The sequence below is a fragment of the Hippocampus comes genome, unplaced genomic scaffold, assembly GCF_001891065.2.
Source record: "Hippocampus comes isolate QL1 unplaced genomic scaffold, H_comes_QL1_v1.1 scaffold54, whole genome shotgun sequence".
Taxonomy (NCBI): domain Eukaryota; kingdom Metazoa; phylum Chordata; class Actinopteri; order Syngnathiformes; family Syngnathidae; genus Hippocampus; species Hippocampus comes.
Window position 1 is genome coordinate 261,671 of NW_017805825.1, and position 23,012 is coordinate 284,682.

At 44.9% G+C, this 23,012-nt stretch overlaps 4 protein-coding genes across 7 annotated transcripts in view; 1 reads left to right on the top strand and 3 right to left on the bottom strand.

Moving 5' to 3' along the window:
• erbin (erbb2 interacting protein) overlaps nt 1-7,002 on the bottom strand; it is a 23,634-nt gene extending 16,632 nt beyond the window's left edge. The window contains exons 1-2 of one of the 2 annotated variants that reach the window (XM_019887039.1): nt 6,307-7,002; nt 3,616-3,684 (exon numbers count right to left, since the gene is read on the bottom strand). The gene's annotated coding sequence lies outside the window, so the exon portion shown is untranslated. The remainder of the gene's footprint in view (nt 1-3,615; nt 3,685-6,306) is intronic. The other variant, XM_019887040.1, reaches the window with a different exon arrangement.
• Nucleotides 7,003-7,131: 129 nt separating this feature from the next.
• nln (neurolysin (metallopeptidase M3 family)) lies at nt 7,132-13,364 on the bottom strand. The gene is given in 13 exon segments (XM_019887062.1): nt 7,132-7,803; nt 8,105-8,241; nt 8,410-8,538; nt 8,614-8,800; nt 9,024-9,225; nt 9,322-9,688; nt 10,582-10,717; nt 10,993-11,156; nt 11,265-11,367; nt 11,645-11,752; nt 11,829-11,880; nt 11,882-11,960; nt 12,296-13,364. Coding segments are annotated over 13 exon segments (2,034 nt in total). The 5' UTR covers nt 12,516-13,364; the 3' UTR covers nt 7,132-7,653.
• A 111-nt stretch (nt 13,365-13,475) lies between these two features.
• sgtb (small glutamine rich tetratricopeptide repeat co-chaperone beta) lies at nt 13,476-17,379 on the top strand. The gene is made up of 12 exons (XM_019887077.1): nt 13,476-13,594; nt 14,334-14,446; nt 14,507-14,610; nt 14,730-14,805; nt 14,925-15,024; nt 15,102-15,206; nt 15,331-15,469; nt 15,616-15,678; nt 15,762-15,799; nt 15,885-15,968; nt 16,348-16,467; nt 16,556-17,379. Exons 2-11 carry the CDS (start codon nt 14,347-14,349, stop codon nt 16,457-16,459), a joined length of 921 nt encoding a protein of 306 aa, XP_019742636.1. The 5' UTR covers nt 13,476-13,594; nt 14,334-14,346; the 3' UTR covers nt 16,460-16,467; nt 16,556-17,379.
• A 119-nt stretch (nt 17,380-17,498) lies between these two features.
• trappc13 (trafficking protein particle complex subunit 13) lies at nt 17,499-23,009 on the bottom strand. 3 transcript variants are annotated; one of them, XM_019887073.1, is made up of 13 exons: nt 22,870-23,009; nt 22,284-22,352; nt 21,918-22,017; nt 21,496-21,580; nt 21,290-21,417; nt 21,002-21,074; nt 20,782-20,826; nt 20,669-20,686; nt 19,365-19,498; nt 18,934-19,132; nt 18,296-18,396; nt 18,062-18,209; nt 17,499-17,758 (listed from the first exon to the last, which is right to left on the bottom strand). In XM_019887073.1, exons 1-13 carry the CDS (start codon nt 22,913-22,915, stop codon nt 17,666-17,668), a joined length of 1,239 nt encoding a protein of 412 aa, XP_019742632.1. In that variant the 5' UTR covers nt 22,916-23,009; the 3' UTR covers nt 17,499-17,665. The 3 variants fall into 3 exon arrangements, with proteins under 3 accessions (XP_019742632.1, XP_019742633.1, XP_019742635.1); XM_019887074.1 differs by lacking the exon at nt 20,669-20,686; XM_019887076.1 differs by lacking the exon at nt 22,870-23,009 and having other exon boundaries at nt 22,258-22,315.
• Nucleotides 23,010-23,012: the final 3 nt, after the last annotated feature.

Below are 23,012 nucleotides of genomic sequence, written 5' to 3' on the forward strand. Positions count from 1 at the left end.
GTGGCTCCCCCCCCCCCCCCCCAAAAAAAAATCCACATCAGTCAGGCACTAATGTGAACTTTCTATTCTTGAGTTAGCTTGCCCTGGGCTGGCCTGGGTATTAAAGGTCAGGATGTAAAATTCTGGTCAATCCACCCTGGCTCTTTTTTGTCCATTTGTTATATCGTACCAGCTGTAAGCACATGAGCATTTTAGAAAATATTTTTTGAAATATGGCGCCCAGTGTAAACCCTCCCCCATCGAGGTTGTAACCGCACTGTGCGCAGAGTTGGTTCCGCTGTCCAGGTGGGATAATTACTCCGCCGGCATGATTGACAGCAAACATCAGACAGTCGCTTCGGCGGTGTTTGTTGAGTAGGTCAGCTGAGCCACTCAAACAGTTGTTCCTGTTGCATCATGGGAAGGAGGACCGTCTGGCAGCGTTTATTTCCCGTCTGGTACCGTCTGTAATCTCCGTCAAAATGTGTTTCAGTCGGGGCAGGCAATGCCCGGGAAAGCCATAACAATCTGGATGAAAAGCTGCTTTGAGGAAAGCAAAGGCCACCCCGCGCTAATCACATTGTCACACTCGGCAGACGAGCGCCGCTCGTTATTAATAACACAAGCTGCACGCCGCCGCTGACATGTACTTGGCTCTGAGCAAAATACCAACAACCTCCAAAGAAGCTTCGAACTGATGTCTGCTGTCAATCATGGCATGTCAGAGGAGCGATTAAATTCTCTCTCTTGGAGGGGGGAGCCAGCTCAGCCATGCACTGCGGCTCCAAACTCAGGGTCCGAGAGTTTATATAAGCTAACATATTTAAAAAAAAAAAACAAAAAAACAAAAACAGCAAAGTAAGCAGAGAAAGCGGGAGCGATGCGAGCATTTTTAGGGGAGAGTTGACACGCCAGCAAAACTTCGAGACACGAGGACTGTGTGGTGGCAGTGAACTTAACTTACTTTCCAATCAATAGCAGTTTGGCTCACAGCGTCGCAAGACAGCAACACTGAAGTTCCAGTTTTCGCTCTGCTTCTCAGCAGGCCTCGGGAGCACTCAGCGGTCTCGCGTAACGGCGGCAAACAAAAAGCCGCATTGTTTTCTCAACGTTTGGCCCCTCAAATGAGGGTGAGTAATCTGATCTGTGGACGACGACCCAGTGGCATCGACACACGGAGATCAGCACACATGGAACCCGCTCGCGCGCACACACACACGCACGGCATTCATATCGTGAGCTTTTACGGTGTGAGAAAGTGCACCGAAAGACCCATTTCCCATTGTGTGCGTGTGTGTGTGTGTATATACATTCCTCTTCCCTCAGAAATGGGAGATCCGAATTTCACTGATGAATAATTCCTTGGCATTAGCTTTAGGATGCAGATGGGCCAGAGGCGGGAGGACAGCGTCTTTTTTTTCCTTGCGCTTCATTTGCCAAGGCGCTCACCGACATTGAGGTTACGCAGATGTCATGGATTCCCAGCGCAATTACATTTTCAAAGAGGAAGAAGTTCTTCTCGGGCTTTTCTCCCCCAGAGATGAATGCATTGTTTTATTTCCCCATTCCGACATGAAGAAATGTTGCATTGTTCATGCCGCAGCTTTTTTTTTTTTTTTTTTTTTTTAATCTAAAGGAGTTCGCAGGTGTCTTAACATGCCCGTCACGTGCTTTTGTCAAAATACACCAAAGGATTAAAAAAAAAAAAAACACAACAGCATACCCTTTATTTACAGCCTTGACGAAAGCCCATTGTGAGGGGACGGTCCTGTCTCACTGAACCATGCTAACTCATTCATCAATTACATGATATGAAACCTAAAACTTCGAAAAACAAGTGACGCATTTCTGCACACCTCGATTCCACTCGCAACCCCGAAGAGATTTTGATGAACTTCCTGCAAAGCCACTTCCTGCCCACATGATGGCCGACATGAACTCTGCAACGGCAGCGACGCTGGGCTAGCTAAATATTTGGTGTCTTTCAACACAGGCTTTAAATCTGCTGCTCATCTTTTCGCCCGCGTTGAGCAAACAGGGACGACAAGATGAGCAGGTCCGCGTGTTTATATAGAACGTCGCGTCATGTCGGCACATCTCAGGCCCCGACCGACTGCTGCCCGGCTGCTTCAAAAGAAGCACGAGTACAAAGTAGCGTAACGAGACCAAATTCATTGACAAAAACAACCGACTATGATTGATTTCACCCAACACCGCAAAAGCTGCAATATACAAGACAGGCGACAAAAAATGGATTTAGTTGTGGTTCACCACCGAACACCGGTGTCAGTTTTTTTCATTTTGGCGTGCTTATCAAAAACCGGCGCCTTTTGTGTCATCTTCAAAAATGACCACTTAGAAACCTGAAATCTTTCTCCAATGGCTGGAATTTTCCGGCTTTGAAACTCGACACCCAAAATTGTGATATTTTGGTGTCAACGTCCCAAGCTAGACATGGCAGGAGTATTAGCAAAAAAGCACCCGTCTGGATTCATGAAAAAAGACCCAAGCGGGTCAGGCAGGTCTGCCAGTTATAAATAACCTGTAAGTTGTTAATTAAATATGAGCTTTCGTGAAGTACGAACCGCTGGGATTCATTTGTGCAGCATTAGCGCAGCAAAGAGGGCAGCTGTCGCAGACAATTAACAGAATAGAAGAAAAAGAAAGGGGGGGAAAAAGTTGCCGAAGCCAAGCAAAGAATGTCGAAGAAGCCCAGAACACACAACGTCTCTGTCCTGGATGCTCATGGATGGCTAAAGCAACAGCAAGGACACTAAAAGAAGAACCGAATGTACACGTGAGCTGCGTTTACTTTCTGCCAAGCGTCAATCAAGTTTTATTTGGACGTATTTCTACTTTAGAAGAGAAACACAACCAAAACACAGTTTGTACGGTTGTGATGCGAACGGTATCAAATGGGAACAGGTTGTTGGATTGTCTTGTGTCTTGTCTGCGATCTGCTTTTTTTTTCCTTTCCTACAACCTTACAAAAAAAAAACCTCAAAATAAATACTCTGATGAACTGAGACTGAGATAATTTTTTGGCCAGGGGTTGTATTTGCAACCACCGTGGGCTGAAAACAGATCCCGGGTGTAGCAAGAGCTGGTTTAGCAGGTGGCTGATGTCAGGTGGCCTCAGGACCAACAAGGCGAGGCCCTGCCAGTCATCTCGGACACTGTTGTTTACTTTCATGAGAACTTCACTGCAACTCCGTCATGTGACGGAAGGCGCAATAATTAACTTTAGTGAGGTTTTAACCATTCGCTTGTCGGTGGACCATTGAGGTCATTTTGATAGAACACTACAAAAGTCAGATAGACAACATTGTTTTGTTTTATATTGATGTTACACTCTGCTTGCATCGGGGCCAAGTCGATCCACCAAATAGCTCACTGTGTGTGTGTGTCTGTGTGTCATTTTGTAATCATTGCCACCTACATGACCTCCCGGGAGGGTGGTTCGGCAGAGGTCTGCGGTCTAAGAGTAAAGGTCTGTAGTCAACAATGTTCTGTCGTGCTGCGCCGCTAGTATATTAACCCTTTCAGGGGCAGCGGTTACTACAGGTTATCATTAATGGTTGATGAGCGAGATAAATGACTCAATGAAAAAAAATTCAGCGGGAATTATTGACATACCTTGTCATTTAGGACTCAAGCGCATGGGCGGCCAGCGGACGGCGGGTAACAGCAACAGCAGCGACAACACTGCAAAAGAGACAAAAGTGTGACACGATATGTCGTGAAATTGAGATTCGTCGCATCGAACATTCGGTACAAAGTGCACGATGCGAAAGTGTAAAAATGCTTCAGACTCAAGCCCCACAAAAACATGTAAAGCGCTGTTGCAGCTCAGCTCGCAGCAAGCCGTGTGCTTTAGGCAGTAGGTCAACTTGAATGTTATCCATCGGGAGCCATGTTCTAACACTTGTCCTTATTTGGGTCACGGGTGAGCTCGAGTCTATCCATACAAATTATTGTATTTATTTTTTGTCTCATTTACTGATGTACTGCATAACATTTCTTGCAAAGGAAAAACCGCCTTCAAACCAAGATACGTAACTCAATCAAGATGTTTACGAGACGTCTTAAGGCACATATCTACGTTTGTCTGGCGAAAACACGGCCGGCAGCGTCTCGGCTCGAAATACTGCAAAAACTTTCGAATGGTATGGGTTTGGAGTTCAACTAGAGGTCAATTTGAAGTCGTGAATGCAACAAAAAACAAAAGTAACACTTTAATTTAGCCCGAATTAGATTTTTTTTGGTTTGTTTTTAATGTGACAATGACATGAATGCAACAAAAAACAAAAGTCACACTTTAATTTAGCCTGAATGAGATTTTTTTTGGTTTGTTTTTAATGTGACAATGACTGGTGTGCTCTTCTAACTGGGTCACAGGAACAGTACGGGCACAGATGGATGATTTATTCAATGGCCATCATCTGCTGATCATTCTGTTTGTACGGAGAACTGAGAAATAATCGTCCATAACCCCTTGGATCATGAAAAAAAAAAAAAAACAACAACAAAAAAACAAAGATAAGGCTTATCAACCAGAGCATCTATCAGCTAGATGTGCATCTTAAGTATAAATTATCCCACCATAATTTTTCGGCGCATATTTGTCTATTCTATGTTTAGCAGGCAGCTTACAGTTTTGTATTTGCTGATAGTTTTTTAAAATTTTCCTTTTATCATTTGCATCAAACATTTTTGTATTTTAATTTTTTTAACCTTTTTTTTTGCTGTTTTTCAAAATATTTATTTTCAAGAAAATTATGATATAAATCCTTGTTATACATTTTTGTGTTACCAGGAGTTTGTGTGTGTCATATTTGTGTTTGATTTCCGTTTGCATTTTCTTTCTTTATTAGAAAGGAAACTGTGGTTGTTTTCGGCTAATTTTTATGTTGGTTTTTTTTTTCTGTGTGTGTGTGTGTGTGGGGGGGGTTCCTTGTACTTCTGTAGTCGTCAAATAATTGTTTTTTTTTCTGTGTGTGTGTGTGTGTGTGTGTGTGTGGGGGGGGGGGTTCCTTGTACTTCTGTAGTCGTCAAATATTCTATACATGTATAAATATTTGAAGGGTGTTATTTATATATTTCGCATGAACTTCTTAAACTTCGGAGGATGTTATTTGTATTATTTTTGGAAGGAAAAAAAAATGAAGCGAAACATGCCAGCGGGCTATTATGCTAGGACTGATTTCACTTCTCCCTTGACTTCTCTCAACATGTCACTGACAGGAACTAAGCCTGCCACAAATGCTTTGAATGAAAACAAGGGTGCTTTTCACACATTTGACAATGTTGGAAGATGTACAGCAATGAGTATTATGGGATGGCAAACAGAGCGGAGGGAGGCTTCCTCTCCCCGGTGGAGATGCGACATGTGTCCCCCGTCTTTGATCAAGGGTTAATTCAACCAGGTCAAGTTTTTGGATTCCAGTGTCCAGACGCCAACCGGTGTTTATTTGGGGGTTGTGGGGTCGTCACGCTGTCAAAACAAACAAAGACTCTTGCAGCAGACCTCCAGTGAAGCAAAAGCTCTTCCGTGTTCCTGCTCAGTTTCATACACATTCCCAAACATGGGAGTCAAAGATTGTTGGAGAAGATGCACCTAATCTTAAATGGATTAAATGACCAGAGCTAAACTGATAAATGTACTGGTCAGAAAATGAAACTGCAAATTAATCTATGATGAAGAAAAACAACAAGAACCCAGTAAGAACAAGAAGAAAACGCTCCAAAATAATGAGAATTACAAGAACAGGAATAAAATGAATAACAACAACCAGAACAACAAAAATACTAAAAAGAACAAGACCCAACAAGGACAAGCATAACCAATACAAGAACTGGAATAGCTCAGAACAAGAAAAAGAGCAATACGAATAAAAACAAGCACTATCGCAGGAACAAAATGATGCACCAGCAGGCTGGGTATACTGATCATCAGCCTTGGCTATCTTAAAAACTTCAAATAACACAAATATTTAAAATAATTCCAAATCGAACTAACATTTTGCCTGTGAAACGTTATAAATTGACCATCCTGTCCAGTATCGGTTCCCTAAAACCCAAAACAGCTGTTAACACCATTTAATACCATCCACCTCATAAATATCAACACATTACACCACGAATAAACATTCACTGTAAATATTTTTTTCAACAATGTTTCGATCATGTGGTGAGAAAACATCAGAACGCGAGTCGCCTGCAGCCACTACTCCGCCGCGGTTAGCTTGGCTAGCATCGTTAGCATGTCGCACGGAGGGGGCCCCCGGCGACCGGAGGCGATAAAAAAATGAGGTGAAAAACACCCACCTCGATGCTTTGCTGGTGTCACTACGTCCACCCTTGATGTCCAGACACAATTACAGTCCGATCTGACGCCGAAAGGAGAGCATGTGGTCGGCCAAAAAAGTCAGCATCGCTCGACGGTACTTGGGATGGTTTCCAGCTAACGGGGCTAACAGCTAGTCTCCCCACCCCCCCAACCGCACTTAAAGGGCAACTCGAAAGTGACCGTGTGGTGGGCTCATATCGGCAACAAAGCCGTCTTAAAGTTATTAAAGTCACACTTGACCCTAAACGGGATGCTTACAAAGTGGACACAAAAAGGGCTCAAACACAACTGCTACAGTTGATTTGCGTGAAGACGAGAAGCGAGAAATAAAATCCAAAATGTCCACACGAGACTCAACGAGGAAATACAAAAGCAGCTCGGCCGAGTGGGAGCTTGTCGTCCAGTGATGAAGTGTGCCGCGCCCAGATGTTTCCACTCATCGTCTCCTCCACGCGCGGTAGAATTCTTTCTCCGCGGGGCCGATGTGAAGCAAAGCAGAGAAGGTTTTGGCCACTCGCTGGCCCCTTCGCTCGGTTCCGTAATGAGCACCAAAGCCCCACACCGACTCGAGTCGCCTCCGCCTCCCGTAAACAGTCGAGCGCCGCGTCCGTCTTTGCTGTCTGCCCGCTGATTGTTCCTGCACGAACCCTCACACATCCATTGTAAACATGCATGCAAATTATATACCCAACTACGCAAAACAGCTGAAACATCCATGTAAAAAGATCATAAATATGTCAAAAATGAGGTAATTATGTTTAAACGACGTTCTCTCGTAAAGGTCCACAAAATATAATAAAACCAAATATGAAAATAAATGCATTCATTTCGTTCTTAACTTAATTACTCTTGATGATTATGCATTTTTGTGCAACAAAAACTATACAGTATACAGTATTTTTCGTAGTCGCCGACAAGCTTTTGGGATGCAATGGCGCCCACCAGTGGACAATTTAGCTCCTGTAGCCATCATTGACCTGCATGACCCACTTTTCCAGGGGTTGAAAGGGTATGAAGATGAAAGACAATCAAGGGTCTTCATTGTCCTAATGAGTTTTTGTAAATACTTTCAGAGAAGACCATGTTTTTGAAAACCCAAAGCAAATCTTCTTTTCAATGTGCTTCATTAATATCAAAGACATTGTAGTCCTCAAAGACCGATTGTGTTCTTTGTAAAGCTTAAAATACAATCTCATCTTCAAAAAGTTTTGCAAACATCATATGTAAACGTCAAATACAATATAGTTTCAAATGAAACATACACAAACACGCGCACGCTCACACACACACTCACACACAATTTGGGTACTTTAAAAACTTTTGCATCACAATGTGGCGTTGGAAGGGCTTATCAGTCCCTTGCACTGGAAGAAGGCGTCCTGGCATGGCGCTCGGCCAAGGAAGCTTTGTAGCATGTCCATGCCATCTACCGAGCCTCCCGCCTCGAGGATGATGCGTCTGTACTCTTTCCCTACCTGTTTGACAAGCAGACAATGAATGAAACTAACATTGATTAAACAAAGGGCGGGGGGGGCTGAGATTCGTTTTTCACATAGGGACAGGTAGTTTTTATTTTTAGTGCCTTAATTGACATTTAGAAACACTTTTTCACACCACTATAGTCTGATTATTTGATTGGAAAAACTAACCCGTTAGATGAGTTGTCACTGGAAATTGAGCCACATTACCGAACTCGACACGTGTGGTTTTATGCACATCAAAGACAATGTAGTGTTCACTGGATGTCCAAAGTGAATGTTTTGGATTGGTACCCACTTTCGGGTTGAGGATTCCTTCCTTTTTAAAGCGGCTGAAGTAGATGTCCATGGAGTAGACCTCGCTCCACAGGTAGCTGTAGTACTGGCCGTCGTATCCTCCTGCCAGGTGGCCAAAGCTGGCCATCATGTTGGTGCCTGCCAACACAGTTGGCAGAGGTACTCACGCTCTGTACTTAAGTAGAAGCACTGATATTAGTTTGAAAAAAAAAAGATTTCTGGTCCATGGGGATGTGGAGATTCAACTCCTTCAGTCAAAGTTAAAAAGTACAGACTGAAATAAAGACTGAAGGAGAGATGACAGACCTTCTGTGGCCGGAACACCCAGGATATCCTGGCATAATTTTGCGAACACTGCGGCCGAGTCCGCAGTGGAGCTGGTGTGGAGCGACTGGTCCACCTTACTGAGGACCACCTGACGCAGGTTCATCAGCCCTGAAAAAATGGCAGCGGAGACGTCAAACTTTGTGGCGTTCCCGTCCGAGTTTGACAATCGAGCGTGGTTCCAACCCGTGTTGGCCACCCTGGACGCAATGAGCTTGTCGAGCAGCGGCTCCGGGATGGCCGAGCCGTCCTTGTAGTGGCGGGACATCCTCCTCAGGGGCTCCTTCTCCCACACCCAATTCTCAAGCATTTGAGACGGAACCTCCACAAAGTCCGTCTCCACCTGCGTGCCGCTGAATTCCGAAAAGGTCACCTCCGCAAGACATCAAATCGAATTTAGGAGAGAATTTGATTACGGTAACCTAATGGACATGTTTTTGTAATCATCAAAGTCAGTATGCAGTTGTCTATGACTTAATATGGTAAGTTCTTCCGTAAACATCAGACATCCACAGTCTTTAACAACCGAAAGCACCGGTGTCAAAATCGGGGCCTGGGGGCCTGATGTGGCCCGCAACATCATTTTATGCGCTCACCTTGGAGCAGATCTCATGCATGACGTGTCCAAACTCGTGAAAGTACGTCTCGACCTCGTGGTGTTGCAGCAGTGAGGGCAGACCCCCGGCTGGTTTGGTGAAGTTGGCGACCAAGGCGGCCGCGGGGAGGAGTCGCCCTCCTTCGGCGACCTTGCACCCGGGCTGCAGGGCGAAGCACGCCGCGTGGCCGTACTTCCCCTCCCTGGCGGGAGAGGTGGGACCAAGTCACATGCAGAATGCGTGAAAACAAAACACGTGATCACTTTGGGAAGGAACCGGATTAGTGTTGAGGCCCCACCTGGGGTGCAGGTCCAGGTAGAAGCGTCCCATCTCCTCGCCGGTGTCGGCGTCATGGGCATCATAAACGCGGACGTCCTGGTGCCAAACGGACGCCGCCAGCACCCGGCTGAAGCGTAGCCCCAGCAGGTCCCGGTAGATCCCGAGGAGGCCTTCTGTGACGGCGTCCAGCGGGAAGTACTCAAGAAGTTTGTCCTTGTCTACGGCAAACTTGCGCCGCTCGACTTGGTCCATGTAGTAGGGCAGATCCCACGCGTTCAGACGCCCGTCGAAACACCGACCGCTCGTCAGGCACTCGCGCTTCTTCAACGCCATCATGTACTTCCGCTCCCGTGCGCCCACCGGCTCCAAAGTCTTCTGGAGGGCATCTAGGTTGGAGTAGGGTTCGGGTCTCACATCAGTGAGGTTCGAGATCGTTTTAAAATTCGAGTTTGGGTGCTCATTTCAACCCCAAATAGGGTTTCAAACAAGAGCGAGGGATTCAAATGAGGGTTTCAAGATCCTTGTTGGGGTTTCAAATAATGCTTCGGGTTTGAAATTAGGGTTCCAATCTCGAGTTAGGGTTTCAAAGTATGGTTTAAAAAATAGTGTCACATTAGGGTTTTAAGTCAGTGTTAGGGCTTCCCAAAAGGGTTTCAAACAAGGGTTAGGTTCTCCAATCAGGGTTAGTTTTTCAAGACGTTATTGTTTGAAATAAGGATTATCGCTTCAAATTAAGGTGTCAAGACTGTCAGGGCTTCAAATTAGGGCTCCAAGACTCTGTCAGCGTTTCAAAGTAAGGTTTCCATCCAGAGTCAGGGTTTCAAACAAGGGTTGGAGATTCATTTTAAGGGTTTCAGATCTCTGTTGGGGTTTAAAAGTGGGGTATCAAACAAGGGGTAGGGCTTCAAATTACGGTTTCAAGACTGTTCGTGTTTCGAACAAGGCGTAGGGTTTGAAACAAAGGTTAGGATTTGAAATTAGAGTTTAAAATGAGCTAAAGTGAGAAATTAGGCTTTTAATACAGAGGTAGGGTTTCAAGAGAGCATTAGAGCTTCAAATCACGGTTAAAGTCTGTTCAAGGTGTTTAAGTTAGTGTCAAATTAGCCACAGTTACTGTTTTGAAGTTTGGGTTTTAAGTCTAGGTTCAAATTTCAAAGCAGGGTTTCAAGTTAGGATTGGTGTTTCAGTTTGGGAGTCGAAGTCGGGAGTACAACTTTTAAGTATTTTAGCACACGAGTGTTTGGTTTAAGGTTCGTGAGCTAATGTCATCGTGAATTACTGAGGAAGGCGTCGACGTTGGTGACGTTCTTGGCTACGTTGACCTCCAGCACGTAGTTGGCGTGGCAGCCGTAGCCCAGCAGAGCCGCCAACTCGGCGCGTAGCGCCACCAAACGTTCCAGGACGATCGTGTTCGCCTGCCAGACAATTCACATATGGACAACTGGGATTAGAGATCCACAATCGCGTTTGAAGCTGGGTTCGGTTTCAGAGTAGGGTCGGCGGGTCTAGGGTTTCAAGTCGGGGTTAGGGTGTCAAGACAGGCGTAGAGTTTCAAACAAGGGTTTTCAAATGCCCGGGTCATTGTTTACAGCCAATTTCAGTTTGAAGACCAGATTACAGGCTTTCACTGAGTCGGGTCTCTTGTCAGGATTTGTTTTTTTTCTTTGGCTTTTTGCCGAACTTCTGTTACCTCTTTGCACCTGCTGTGAAACGCCGTCTCCATCTTCCGCCGCGTCTCGGGATCGCGGCAACGTTTCATGACGGGAAAATAGTGAGGATAGGCCAGAGTCACCTTGTACACACCGGACGCCTCGTCCACATCCAGACCCGACACAAAGCTCTCGGACATACCGTCTAGGCAGGGCCAAAAGACAAGTCAAGGCACCGTAAATGTGTGTGAGAAAGAAGTAATATGCGTTTGTATGAAGTGCGTAAGAGTAGTGTGTGTGCGTGTTTACCGACCCAGCTGCTGCCGCGAGACGAGCAGGAACGTGTTGTCCTCATTCAGGTTCTTGTTGAACTCGATGGAGAGCTCGGAGATCAGCTTGGATGTTTTTTTGATTTTCTTTGGATGACAAAAAGTCTCAAAGAGGTTAAGGTTTCCAAGCAGCGTTGGGGTTCCAGGTCGGGGTTTCAAATGAGTGATAGGGTTCTAAAAGGGGATGAAGAGTTTCCAATCTGGGATAGAATTTCACATTATGGTTTCAACCCTGAGGTAGGGTTTTGAAATTAGCTAACGCTACAAGCCTGGAATTAGGGTTTCAAGACACTTTGAGGCCTACCAGTCAGGCCGAAACCAATTTTGTAGAAAGAAGAACAAGCAGTCTGGAAGATGGCGTCACCTCTCTTGTCTCTCCACACAGATGTAGTCCGTTCCGCCTGCCCGACGCCAGCAGTCGCTCCAAGAAACGTTTTTCCTCCTGCAACACGTTTTCGTGCGGGAGCTTCTTCTGCTCACAAAAATGCAACGCGTGTCAAGGAAACGTCGTGCAACTCGACAGGATTGACCACCTTTGGCTTGACAACCTGCAAGGCGGCGATTCGGAGGAAGACGTCGTGCCTCATGCTCAGCTCCACGTTTGTCGGCCTGGGCGCTGGCCAATCGAACGGCCCGACACGGGCTCACGTACTGCGGGAAGTCCAAAGCGTGACGGCGCGCTGGGGACAAGCGACAGCAAGCCACAAGGAACACTTGGGGAAACCTGCAACGTTTAGACTCACACTCAAGTGTGTTTCGGCGTGTGTTTAGTCATGCGCGTGTTGTGTGGTGTGTCTTGTGTACGTGTGTGTTGTGTAGTATGTATGTGGGTATGTAATGAGTTTTTTTATGTAGTGTTTTATATTGTGCATGTAACTTTTTGAACCGGACCAAAATTGCTTTTTTTGTGGGGGGGGGGGGGATTCTGATATTTGGCAGAACCAAACTACAATAACTGCCCAATTAATTTAGAAAATATAAGGTAGCAGAACACAAACAGCATTTGTGGGCTGACCTGCGTAATCCATTTTGACGTTGGCGAGTGCCCTCAGCGTGTTCTCAACGGAGACAGCGTCCACGCAGAGGCGTCCAATCTCGTCGTAGACCTTAGTCACAGTGCCGATCAAGCGTTCGGTGTCTGCGGCGATATCCTCTGGCGACCGGTTCCAACTCAGCGGGATACTGTGAGTGTAGGCCCTTGCGGGACGCTGTGCCGTGCCGTTGAGGATCGTCATTCTCCACACGGGGTCTCTGCACAGAGTGACAGACGCTCCGCTCGCAAAGGGTTATGGTGCTCAATGGACGGACGGCATATTTCTGGAACGTCACTCTCAGAATTCTTTCCGTGCTAAGCTGCGACCGATTCCCCCCCCGCCGCGATGGGTCGGGTTGCAGTCGGACATTGAGGAACACGACACCTCGCCAGGACTGCAAAAACTTAAGAGGCGGTCATTAAAAGATGAGTGCTGATTAAGTGCAACGACGTGTTTACAACAAGCTTACACACTCGTCAAATGATTACTACTGATCGTTCCTTACACGCTACATCACACACCTCATAATAAGCACCATATACGCACCCGCACACACTTTGGCTTTAACCTTCAAGCTTGCTAGGTCATGCGAGTGTGTCATTCTAGGCTGCGCGAGTGCATGTGTGTTTTATAGTGCGTGTTTAGTAGCTCATGTTTGTCAAGTAGCGTGCATGTGTTGTGCAATGTATGCATGAGTTGGATAAGTTTGTCGGTGTGTAATGTCTGTTATCTACTGTAGCATAGTAAATGTTGTGCAATGTGTAGTGTATGACGTTCATTTTTTGTGTTGGGAGTTATGTAGTATTTGTGTTGTGTTGCATTATTTTGTGAGCATGAGCAAAACTCGTAGTTAGTGTGCCATGCAATGTGTAGCGTTGTGCAGTGTGTGTAAGCGTTGTGCATATTGTGCCAGGAGGAATACAAAATTTATAGTATCCTAAGTAGTTACTCTGTTATGTAGTGTGTTGTGTAGTGTGTGTTACTTTGTACGTGTGTTGTGTGTTTTGTGCAATACGGCAAGTAGTGTGTCTTCAGTATTTTGTGTGTGTGTGTGTGCACGATGAGCATTATTGAAAATTAAAAAATAAATAAATGAGAAAATAAAACAGACCACTTTTCAGGCTGTCGTCTCGGCAACAGTCGCAGCTTGTCAATCACGCACTCTATTTCGCCGTCACTTCCGGTATGAGCGCCCGCGCACGTGCATGCGCACGGGAGAGCCAGGCTCCCGAGCAGTCCCGGGCGCGAGTAACGGCGACTGCTGAGCGGCCACGGCTCGGGTAAGAGGATGACGCAAACAACATCTTTTGACGTGATTTCATCAACCATGCTGGCCTTTGGATTTGTTTTTCGCTGCTATGCATTCCTTGTTCGTCGTGTGACCGTCGCGTCGCGAAGAATCGTGCTCGGCCGAGGCAGAGACGCCCATTTTAGCCATTGCACTTGGCTAAAAACAATTGAGCATCAACCCTAAAATTACATACGATTCGGTGACGTCACAACCCGTGTGTCAATACTCGTCGAGAGGAAGGGTAGGGTGCTGGTGTGTATGCGTGCCGCACGTGACCACCTTTCCCGCGTGCACTGGTTTGCACCTGCTACCTTTGACGTCATCACACGTAACCAGGATCGTCTGGAAATATCAATACGTTTAATTGTGCTTATGGAGCTAAACTTCAGTCGTATGACACACTCAGTTTAAATTCTCTCACGGGATGAGTAAAGTAGCTGATGGAGTTAGCTTACTGTTACACATGTCGTTAGCCTAATATTACCGTTGCCTGAAGTACATGTGAACGTTTTCTGAACAACAAATTCAGCAAAGAAGAAAAGTTCAATTGCCTCAATTCATCCTTTGCAGATGAGGTCGTTACGCTATGAGGCTAAAGATGTTATTGAATTTTTTTTTCGTTACGTCACACACTGCTGGATTCAACCGAAGTCGAATTTGAAGTAGTAGTTAACTGCAAAACTCGCAAGTTACCATCAAAGTAAAATGTGAGGTGTGTGTGTGTGCAGTTTGTAGCGAAACATGGCGGTGGAGAAGCGCCTGGCGTTTTCTATCATCCAGTTCCTACGGGATCAGACACATGGAGGCACATTGAATTCAGACGAGCAGGAGAGCCTTGAAGGTACGGTGGATGCCTGGTAATGGTGGTCAGAACCGGCATGAACATCTGCTTTTGTCGCAGTTGCCATCCAGTGTCTTGAGACCACCTTTAAGATCAGCGCTAGCGACAGCCACCTGGTGGCGCCGCAACCTCTCATGGAGGTCTTCCTCAACTCTCTGCTCAAGGTGAGCATCCATTTTGTTTCACATTACAAGATTCTGTTGCCGGAATGTTGGCGATACCAATGAAAACCAATCATCACCACCACTCGATGACCAATCGTTTGTCATAATATTTCCCTCAGAACGACAACCTGAGCTTGCCGGCGACGACGCCCTCGCCCGAAGACGCCGAACGAGCTGAGCAGCTCAAGAACGAAGGTGAAAAGATACAATTTGATTGGTCGACTGATGTCACAACCCATGTGATTGGTCTGCATGCATCTGGAATTGACCATTCAAAAAGGCCAGTGCTATGTGACACAATCGTCTATTTTCAGGGAACAATCACATGAAGGAGGAAAACTACCGATGCGCGGTGGAGTGCTACACCAAGGCCATCGACTTGGACCTGAGGAACGCTGTCTACTATTGCAACAGGTTTTAGCCACAAGTTACGGTCACGCTCAGGCTAGGTAATGCTCATGCAAAATAATGCTAACGCTGTGGTCGTGCAGGGCTGCCGCTCACAGTAAATTGGGCGACTACACGGAGGCGACAGGCGACTGCGAGCGAGCCATCGGGATCGATCCCAGCTATAGCAAAGCGTACGGCAGGATGGGGTAAGTCAAGGAAAAAAATCACACGTCCCCCAAAAAAGAACACAAATTGTACACTTAAAAAAACATTAAATCACACGAATAAAATTTAAAAATGAACCGTGTTTGGGATTCTGTGTGCTCGCAGCCTGGCACTAACAGCCATGAACAAATACCCAGAGGCCATTTCTTACTTCAAGAAGGCACTGGTGCTGGACCCGGACAACGACACTTACAAGTCCAACCTGAAGGTGGCAGAGCAGAAGCAGAAGGAAGTTAGCAGTCCCGTGAGTGCAAGACAACATAATACAATAATTACAAAATCTAACAAAATGTCAATAAAATGCATAAATAAATATGTCATCTTTTTCTATGTACGTTCTCATTTATTTGTTGCCACACTCTTCCTCCTCCTCATGTCCCGTGTATGTAGATAGCCGCAGGTTTGGGATTCGACATGGCCAGTTTAATCAACAACCCTGCCTTCATCAGCATGGTAAGCGCAGGTCTTCCTTATACGGTCGTTGTGATTGTCACAAAGCAAAACAATAACAGACATGCTTTCTTCCTGTGTGGTAGGCAGCCAGTGTGATGCAGAACCAACAGGTGCAGCAGCTGTGAGTGTTCACGCCGCGCTAGCTCCGTCTTAGCTTTGAGACGAGCTTAGCTTTTCGCATCTCACTTCCTCGTCGTCATTGTCAGAATGTCGGGAATGATGGCCAACGCTGTGGGAGGACCGGCCGCCGGAGTGGGAGGTCTGACAGACATTTCCAGTCTGATTGAAGCGTAAGTACAACTTCTGGACCAGTAAACGCTACCTCTACAGTCACGTAGAGTTTACGTTTCACGTTCACATTATGTTTTCGCTGCTCGCTGTTGTGTGAAAGGGACCGATGCAGTCATGGTATCTAATTGCTTCTGGTACTTTGGGAGCTAAATCAGGGTACTGATTGGCGCAGACTTATACATCAACTGAAATTAATTCCTTTAAATTCTGTGGAAACAAACGGGGACCGCACTAGAAATCAAACTCAGTGGTAATTAAAATAAAAAGATAGTTCCAGAAATAGTACCAGGTAGTTCCAAGAGATACTAACTGTGGATGAATGGCAGGAACGTGACGACGCTCTCTCCCCAATAAGTGTTGCTTGTCCTTTTCCACCAGGGGGCAGCAGTTTGCCCAGCAGATCCAGCAGCAGAACCCTGAGCTCATCGAACAGTTACGCAATCACATCCGGAGTCGATCGTTCAGCGGCAGCGCCGAGGAGCACTCGTGATGCCTCAGGTTGGTGTGTGTGTTCGATTACCACACGTTCAGCTTTTTAAAGATCACCCCCCCCCCCCTCCCCCCCCCCCCCCTTCCAAAATTACAGCCACACCAAACTGAGCCAACTCTCCGACGCTGGACCCCCTGAGATAATTGACAGCTGTATGGAAGACACGACATGAGTGCAGTGGCACTTTGATTTTTGACTTGTGGATTTTTTTTCCCTTGCTTTGTATTTTGCAAACCAAAATTTGAGACACAAGTAAAACGAACGGGACAAATTATTCTCGTAAATCAAGGTGCCACTGCATCACGTGAGGTCTACTGTTGCTTTTTAGTCATGTGACTGACACGCCTGCATTGTGACATTGTCATTGCACTTTAGCGCCACGAAATAAGGAAAAAAAAAAGAATCAAGAATAATGAACACTTAAAAAATGTATTTGTGTATGTTGTATAAATGTAAGGTTGCTCCTCCTGCATGCTTTCAAACTGGTATTTGGCATCAGAAGCTTTATGGAAACTAGCCAGCAAGACCAACAGTGGGCTAACTCCATTTTGAGTCATTTTGCAGGAAAGTGATGTGAAGTTTTATGGTTAGTGCATAATGATTGCCAACTAAAGGTTTTGTGCATTGCTGGTCCAAGTCCAAACAATTGTCAAGTCTTTCACTTTTTCATGAAAAATCAGAAATGACATTCACTGAAGCTAACTTGGAGATGGACCGACATCCAAGCTTCAATTTTTTTTTTTTTATCCTGAGCATAATATTGGGCTCCCATTTGTCAAAATTGTGATGAAACTTTGATTTAGACCTCAAGAGTCATCAAGAATTTACACCCTTTCTCGAATTTCTGCACTTACCTCAAAATTGGACAAAACATGGGAGTTAGCTCACTCTAGTTTCCAGCTGCTCAAATCAGCTCTGCTGGGCCAGGAAGATGCTTCCTTCCAATAAAAATAAAATGTTATGAAAACCAACTCTTTTGTCATCTTTTACAATGTTGTTTAAAAGACAGAAGTCTTATGAATTGCATTTAAACATCATCTCCGCAATTCGGCAAGTTTATTAACACATTCACATTTTCAAAGAATCTCATTATTCACAACCATTTCAATGAGCATTAAAACACAGTGTGCAGTGTGAAGCGCACCATCAGTCCATTGTAAATAAAGCTGGTTTAAAAAACACCCCAAAAAGTTAAAAAGTCAGTCGCTAGGACGGACAAACCACGCACACTTGAGCCACGTCGTCGTATTCGTACGTACGCTTCAGGAACGAGTCTGTAAGCCTCAGACCGGAAATAGTCTGAAACAAATAAAACAAAACCAAAATGTTTTTCCATATTCTTGATTTCCAGCTTCGGGTCCATTTACGAGTACACTTTTTAACCTCACTAGCAAGACAATTCAGCACACTCAGTAGTAGAACAACGATACTAACTAGTGCCACTTTTGGCTTCCTCGTAATTAAACCTGACAAGTGAAATACTGCACAGCACTGGTAACACTACAAAGCACAACTTGTAGGCATGTCTCAGTCATTAGGAGACTCCTTACCAAGGAACCGGAATAAATGCTCAAATGGTTTTGCATACGAGTTGCACGGTACCTGGAGACCCTGGACAGACGCCAGTAGTGTGAGGGGGAGTGAAAGTGACGCCCCTGGGCTCAGCTTGCCCAGAGGTCGACCAGACACGCCGCACCAGTGGACGGATGCAGTGTTGATCATGTCCACGAGAAGGTCCATGGTCCTTTCGCTACACACGTGCACACACAAACAATTCCGTGTGAGTGTTGAGGAGGTGCGAGGTCAGATGAAGTTGCCCGATTGTTGTTTCCTGACCTGCAGTTGGTGATTTTACATCTGATGTCAAAAGGTTCTTCCAGGCTGACCGTGTCGGGAATGACCTCCATGGAGAGGCGGATGTCTCCATAGCCTGGAGCCTGGCACACGCGTTCAGTATACAATTAGACAGAAGAAAGCCTACACTGAGAGTACACGGGCATGAGAAACATTCAATAGGTTGAGAATAGGGACATTGGTGGTGAAGAAAATACGAATTATGATGAATACATGCAAGATGAGGAAGTTCAATTAAATCTGATGAAAATGTGCTATGTCAGAACTGTACCAAACATTACATATCAGTGTGCGTCCACGTGGAACATCTAAATAAAAAACAAATCAATGACAATCTATGTCGAACTGAGGGGAATTGCTTCATTTAGTCAGGCCAGAGCCTTGTCTAATAAAACATGCTTTGCTGCTTTCTTGTGGCATCTATTAGGCAATTATAAAATTATTAATATATGGCATATTAGAGGTGTACAGGCATGATGTAAATGTGCTCCATTAGAGGTATTTACATTAAATACGGTATAGATATGGAACAGGGTTGCAGAGTTTTATTAGGATAAGCCCCTTGAAATGTTTCATCTGGTTTTAGGGGGTTGGGTTGGGGCGGGTCGATTGGGGAGTACCATCCTCTGCAGCTGGCTGGTCTGCAGGCGTCCCCGCTCGCCCAAGTTAGTCTTCCACACGATGTCCAGTTTTCCGATGACGGTGACGCCCTTGATGACGCCGGCCTTCTCGGCGTACTCGGGCTTAGGCGTCAGGCAGTAGAGGTACTGGCGCGTGTCCATGGGCTGCAGGTAGGACATCTTGCCAAACGTTGACACCCTGAGGAGAAAGGGACCAAAAGAACAAAAATTCAGACAAGGTGATTACTACACTTGAAAAAAAATCTGAAAATACAATTTGATGCAGTTGTCCAAGTAAAAATTGACAATGGAAGAAAGGAAAGATAGAAAATGACAAATAGGAACTGAATCAGCACCAGTCTTTCTCCCTCTTTAAAACACAAGGATTTGTATTTCTACTTCAGTGAGGCGTGTCAGTACTTGAGTCGTACCCGTGGTCTTGGTGCGTGACGGTGTTGAGCTCGGTCACGTTGTACATCATGGACGGCTCCAGCGACACCTTCTCCATGAACATGGGCGACGTGGTGATGTTCTGGATCTGGGCTTCTAGGAACACTTCGTCCGTCTGGGGCGTAGAGGGCGGCATGCAGACGGTTATGGGGAGGCAGAGTCTCCACCACGGATTCGGGGCGGGTGGAAGTATATTTGGATGTTTTGTATTTTTGTGACCTTCCAATGTTCAGAAAATAATAAACCGGGTCAGCTATAAAATCATGTGATCGACCCCGATTTCCGATCACGTGATCGGAATGGGACATCCCTGTACAATAAAATACTCCTTAATTCAGTTAATAAGTTTGATTGTATTGTAATGGGGAACGTTGAACAAAAAGAGATTTACATTAGGCCCGATGTAGAAAAAAAATGAATCATGACAATAATCCATTTGCTGACGATGGAAATTAATCATCTGGTGCTGTAAATATACTGCCTGCTAATTTGAGAAGTTTTCATTGTTTTTATTTATTATGTGTGATGATTGGGTGTTTGTGGTCAAAAGCAGCAGTTGAACGCAACATTTCTCAGCCAGTTAAGATGAGCTCATTAGCATTAGCTCATGCCACCAGCTGCCACCGACTGAGGCCGCCATGACGTTCCATGCAAAAGCCGGTGTGGCCCACTCCTTCCTCACACACTCCAGATTCTCTTCATCATCAAATTTACAATTATTCAGATCTTAGAATAATGATTTAAATTCAACACATTGAATTACACTCAAGTGTACAAACACTCACACTGCTCAACACATTTACACACACACACACATGCAGATATGCACACACACTCTCTGACAAACAAAATGTATACACACACACACACACACACGCACGCACGCACGCACGCACGCACGCACGCACGCACGCACGCACGCACGCACGCACGCACGCACGCACGCATACATAAACAAACTCAGATACACACGCAGACTCACGTTTGCTCGCAATCACTAACGCACAGACATACTGTGCACACACACACACACACACGCACGCATACACACAAAAGCACCCCGTGCAAAAGGAAGTGTGGCGAAGGTGTGTGCAAACAACAATAATGGGAAGCTGCCCAATTGTGCTCTTCCAGCTAGCAGTTATTTCAATTTAATAATAATAATAATAATAATAATAATAATAATAATAATTCAGTAGAATATTACTGCCATTGTTGTTTGCTTCCACCGGCAAGCGGCGTGGAAAAGACAGGCGATGAGAACAGAAAAAGGAAAGCAATTTACCACGGAACTGAGGTCGCTCTAATGGAGAAAATGAACATAAAAGGACACAATGAACACATGCCAAACGTGATGTAGGCTAACAAGCGAATGGACTAACTAGATGGGGAACGTACCTCGGCGTTGTAGAACTTTGTCTTGACATCCAGGGGCTTGAGGACCTGATTGAAGAGAGAATGTAGACTGAACGTCTCCATCGCTCGGCAGCAGAACAAAAAAACAAAAGAAAAAAAGAAAGAAAGAAAGCATGACGGTGCAACGAAGGAGTGTTCCGTTGGGTGCTTATGGCGGGTGCTTATGACATGCCTCAAGGACGCGTTAAGTGAACTGCTTCACCTGGAATTTGAAGAACTTGCGGAAGTAGAGCTTCTCTCCATACTGTGTGGTGTAGCTCACGGCGCACACCAGGCTGCAAACAAACACAAAGGCCACCATTTAGCAGACGCAAGTGCAACAAAAAAATAGTGTACAAATCACACCGCCATGCTTGTAAACATTTTTTAACCCTAAAAAAATTCCCCAAAAAAACGGACAAACCTCAGATCAGTGTTTTCCACAATCAGGGATGCCCCCACCCAAAAAAATATTTCTTTTTGAATTGTATATTAAGGCCAGATGGCTCACATGTGCGTTCCGATCTCTTTGACTTCATGGTGGATGACATCATCGATGCAGCACTCGGGTTTGAGTTCAGCCACAGTTGAGTTGGATGCTGACAAGTTGAGCCTTTGAGAGCTGGTCTGCAAGTCGGCCTACGGAGGAGGACATGGCACTGATGGAGGTTGAGGAGGATAATTGCTTCATCTTACCCATTCTTGCTGTTGATTTACCTTAACCAGAATATCCTTGACCACCTGACTGCTGTCATTGTGCACACTGATGTAGCTGGAAAAGGTCTCACCCAGGAAGATGTTGCTACAAGGAGATGACAGGAATTGATAAATATTTTCATTTTTAAATTTTAATTGAATGAAATGTTTACATTGAAATCCAAAGGAAATAAAATAATAATACAATAAATTAAATTAAATACAAAATAAACAAGAATACAATAAAAAATATTAAACGTCAACCTAACTTCAGTTGAAATTATAAAAAAGAAATACAACTTCAAAATAAACCTAAATTGAATTAAAATCATTTGAAAAAGTATTTTAAAGACTAGTTCAAAATAATAAATAATACGTAATAAAGTTAAAATGAATATCTAATCAAAATTTAAATGTAGTAGGCAAACGTTTGGATGACTCACCCAAAGTTCTGTGGCAGCGTGAGCATCTCACCCAGCATGAGTGTCTCGGCGCCCTTGATGGTGGACGGATCGTTTTGCATGAGGCGCCCAAAGAGGTCACCTGTCGGTGCAAACCACGAAGGCAAAATGAGGCACACATGATTTGGTGTAAAAGAATGATTAATGTGGGCTTTTTTCCCCTCACTGAATAAATGCACTTGAATAAATGGTTGGTTTCCTCATTTTTGTAATTTCGCTCCCATATTATTTAGGGGGCAAAAAAAATTACTGGAAGCGAAAGAACACATTGTGAGTGCCAATAGGTCCGGAAGGCACTGCACATTCAAATGCATTTGCATGCCTTGTCAAAGAAGGTGTAATGCAGACCTGGTAGGTCTCGCTCTTCACATGTCACTGGCAGGTTGGTAAACAGAGTTGGTTTGGTCAGTCGCATTACTGGGGAAAAAACAAAAACAAAGACATTTTTATGCATTATTATTTCCATATGTAGCCTTTATTGACCGCGACAGGGCGATTGTTTGTCTACAACTGTCCTGCCATTGGCTGGTGACCAGTCCATAAGTACAATTATGAAGATAAGCGCAATATAAGATGAATGGGGAACGTCTCCATTGCGAGAGAAATAAAGGTTTTCTTTTCTTGTCTTAATGATAGTTTATTTTTCTGTCGCGCCTGTCAAGAGAGCCTAAAGGACTGTGTTAATAACTATTGCAACGGACGAAGATAAAAACAATGACTTTCTGCCATATTGAAGTGTCAGCACACCATAGCACACACACATAAAATATCACCCTGTCATATAAGCATAAATGTGTACGTAGATAATATATTAAACTAAAATTAGTAGTACCCAGCACCAGAGGACAAACACCGGTCTGCTTCTACGACGTTTAAAACTAAAATTCCCAATTGAAATGTACATATTTGAAGTACTACATGAGTTTCAAAGTACCTTTTAATGCGAGCAGGTGTTCCTGTTTGGCCTGACTTACATCCATTTTGACACAAAACGGCTTTTATCCAGGGACGCTAGCCCCGGATGAAGCTAACAGCTGTGACGGCAGGCTGGTCCACGTGACCGGATATACGTAGCTT